We start from the raw sequence: 3,652 nt of genomic DNA, 5'->3' as shown, positions 1-3,652 counted from the left end.
GCTGAATACAAAGCTTTATGTTTTAGGTAATTCCAACACAACACATCACTGAGTACCCCTCAGTGCGGCTGCAAGTAGCCTAGTGGTTAGTGCATTGGGCCAGTAACCGAAAGGTTGCTGAATCCCCGAGCCTACAAGGTAAAAAGCTGTCATTCTGCCCCTGAGAAAGGCAGTTAACCCACTGCCCCCCTGGGTGTTGAAGACATAGATGTTGATTAAGGCAGCCCCCCGCACCTCTCTGATTCGGAGGAGTTGGGTTAAATGTGGAAGACACATTTCAGTTGAATACATTGAGTTGGACAACTGACTAGGTATCTCCCCTTTCTCACTCTTCATATTTTCAAGCATGAGCAAGCTCATGTTATGGGTATGCTTGTCTTTTGTTTTGGGGGGTAAAAATAAATGAAATAAGAGCTAAGCACAGGCAAAATCCTAGATGAAAACCTGGTTCAGTCTGCTTTCCAACAGACACTGGGAGACAAATTCACCTTTCAGCAGGATAATAACCTAAAACACAAGGCCAAATCTACACTGGAGTTGCTTACCAAGACAACATTGAATGTTCCTAAGTGGCCTAGTTACAGTTTTGACTTAAATCAGTTTCAAATGGCTGTCTAGCAAGGATCAACATACCTTTTTAAAGAGCTTGAATCATTTGAAAAAGAATAATAGGTGTTTAAAACTTTTAGAGAGCATTTAGCATTTAGTGTGAATGCTTATATAAATTAGATACTTATGTATTTAATTTCCCTTTTTTTCTCACTTTGTCATTATGGGGTATTGTGTGTAGATGGGTGAGGAAAACAATCTACTTAATCTATTTTAAATTCAGGCTGTAACACAACAAAATGTGGAATAAGTCAAGGGGTATGTTTAGAGCAATTATTGTGTGGATTTGGCACTATCTTCCCCCTCCCATGGCCCTCATGCCATTGGCTGAGAGACGTGATGTCACGGAGGGATCTGCCCTATAAATGCACTCTCTTCACACACAGCCAGCAGACCATGCTGAGAACCAGCTTCACTGCAGTGACAGAGCTACCATAGACTCCAAAGCTCTAGAATACTACAGACACTGTGAACAGCACAAAGGATCAAGTCTCATCGTCTCTCACCATGTGCAGAGGACTGGAATCACTGCCTACCACATGTCTGGAGAGGTATGTCTTACCTTAATCATCTGTACTTCTTTATCCCATCACATTATATATGTCACTGGAATAACATTTTGGATTGACATTGATGGGAATTATTACACAGCTGCTTCGTGGGGAAATTGGATGATCAGTTGTAAGTAAAGGTGTGAATGATTGCATCAATCTAATGTACATGTGTTTCTCTTATTTTCTCAGGGCAAAGGAACTCAAAGCTCTCTTTGGTAGTTTTCTACAGAAGCCAGATCTGAGCATCATCGGTCACTCACACAAGACCGATAAACTAAGGTCAGATACTCTAAAAAAAGAATGCTCTATGTCTACACAGATAATTTTTTAAACATAATAAAAAAATGTTCCCTTGGAAATGAAGGAGACCATGCAAAGCCAATGCTAAGTTATTTTGTAATGACCGGATGAACTAACCTGATGCTTTTTTTTAAATCAACAGGTTTAATAAGAGTGAACCATTAAAATGGAAGGAGTCGTTTGAGAACCTGCTGTCCAACCAAAGTAAGTCTGACTCTTGCTATGAGTTATCATACTTTAATTAGTCATACTACACAAACTTACAAGTACATATTGTACACATGTGCATCGCAAACGTGAATAGGAAAAGCTATGTAGCTGTTACTCCACATAGCCAGAATGCATTACACAACACAGCAGTAGCAGGATTCACTCCTAATATATCCAAATATATTATTTATATAGGAAAAGCTGCTTGCTTCCACATCACAAATGGACACGGTTAAAAGTGAATTGAAGTTGTGACATGCTACGATAAATTCACAGATGCTAATGTGACAATTCTCACCTTCTCTTTTCCAGATGGACTGTGCTTGTTCCGTGCTTTCCTGGTGTCGGAGTTTAGCGAGGAGAACATAGCTTTCTACCTGGCTTGTGAAGACTACAGGATAACCAAGCCCTCCTCAAAGCTATCGGCTACAGCTAAGAAGATTTATGAGGAGTTTGTCTGCAGTGACGCACCAAGAGAGGTAACTATCAATATATATACACAATTAACCAATTATATCCACATACAGAGTATGTTTGTAGAGGAATCTGTAGATTGGATATACGCTACATAAACACATGCACACAAAATAGTATACTCATTGTGCACAAACAATACCCAATAAGACATTGTTTCAAGTAAAACACATAGTAATCAAATTTCACATCCTCTTCCCCCAGGTCAACCTCGACCATGAGACCAAAGCCATCACCAAGAAGAATCTGGAACAGCCCAACCAGTCCTGTTTCAGCCTGGCCCAGGAGAAGATCTACGCCCTGATGGAGAAAGACTGCTACCCTCGCTTCCTCAAGTCCCCCACCTACCTGGAGATCAGTCGGCAGGTCAAATCCGGTTAAGACCATTTATGGCTTGTTAAGACTGGTTAAGGCTGGTTGAAGCTTGTTAAGACTGGTTAAGGCTGGTTGACGCTTGTTAAGACTGGTTAAGGCTGGTTGAGGCTTGTTAAGACTGGTTAAGGCTGGTTGAAGCTTGTTAAGACTGGTTAAGGCTGGTTGACGCTTGTTAAGACTGGTTAAGGCTGGTTGAGGCTTGTTAAGACTGGTTAAGGCCAACCTGCAGGTGGTGAATGAGACACGAAGAAGAAGTCCATGGGAGACATGCTGAAAAGGACACACTGGAAACCAGGTGGTCTCACTAGGGTCCTCCTCAGTGCAGGAAGGGTCCTGTGCTGCTGGGTCAAACGTATGGAGGGGGGGACTGAAGATGTATACTAGATTGAACTGGAAGTCAGTCGGAAGTTGACACTGGAAATCTTATCTGTGGCCTAGGAAAGAAGGCCGCTCACTGTGAAGATTGGAGTATCAAAGTCTGTAAAAGAGGTCTGTGAAGATTGAGGTATCCAAGTCTGTAAAAGGTGAACATGTGTCTTGAGGTCAAAGACACATGAAGAAGTTCCTGTTCATGGCGTCTGAGCAGAAAGAACAATGTGATGGAAAAGGACTGCTTTGCACAATCACTGAGAATGTGTTATAGTTTTGTATTGTCTGATGCCTGTCTATTTATTTGGGTATTTATTAGCAGTCATTTTGTTATTAAAATGTTATTGAAATGTTATAGAAATGTTATTGAAATGTTTGTACTGTTAGAGTGCACTGGACGGCACTGTCCTGTACCGTTCCACAACATTTGTGATATTTATGTGTACATTTTTTATACCCAGAACTCCTTATGTGAGAGGAAATTATTTGAATAAAATCGGAACTATATAAAACAACACGATATGAAGTTTTACTCTATTCATTTTCATTACCAGATCAAAAACAACAGCAATTATTCAGATCCAGCTTTCTTATATGTTCAACATTCAATAAGACGAAACATACAAAGATCTCCTTCAATTCTGTCTGTTCTCTAACCTACACATACGTTGAAAGGGGAACGCGACAGAGGATTAGAAAAGAAATGACTATGAAAAGACAATCACCACCCACTGCTACCCCCTTGGGCACACACTGGTAGA

At 40.7% G+C, this 3,652-nt stretch overlaps 1 protein-coding gene across 1 annotated transcript; it reads left to right on the top strand.

The window, feature by feature from the left end:
• Positions 1-1,014: 1,014 nt before the first annotated feature.
• LOC118372159 (regulator of G-protein signaling 5-like) lies at positions 1,015-3,406 on the top strand. The gene is made up of 5 exons (XM_035757948.1): positions 1,015-1,160; positions 1,353-1,442; positions 1,606-1,667; positions 1,986-2,152; positions 2,352-3,406. The coding sequence occupies exons 1-5, from the start codon at positions 1,117-1,119 to the stop codon at positions 2,526-2,528; spliced, it is 540 nt and encodes a 179-aa protein (XP_035613841.1). The 5' UTR covers positions 1,015-1,116; the 3' UTR covers positions 2,529-3,406.
• Positions 3,407-3,652: the final 246 nt, after the last annotated feature.

The sequence above is a fragment of the Oncorhynchus keta genome, chromosome 15, assembly GCF_023373465.1.
Source record: "Oncorhynchus keta strain PuntledgeMale-10-30-2019 chromosome 15, Oket_V2, whole genome shotgun sequence".
Classification (NCBI taxonomy): Eukaryota; Metazoa; Chordata; class Actinopteri; order Salmoniformes; family Salmonidae; genus Oncorhynchus; species Oncorhynchus keta.
This window is presented reverse-complemented; position numbering and strand designations above follow the sequence as displayed.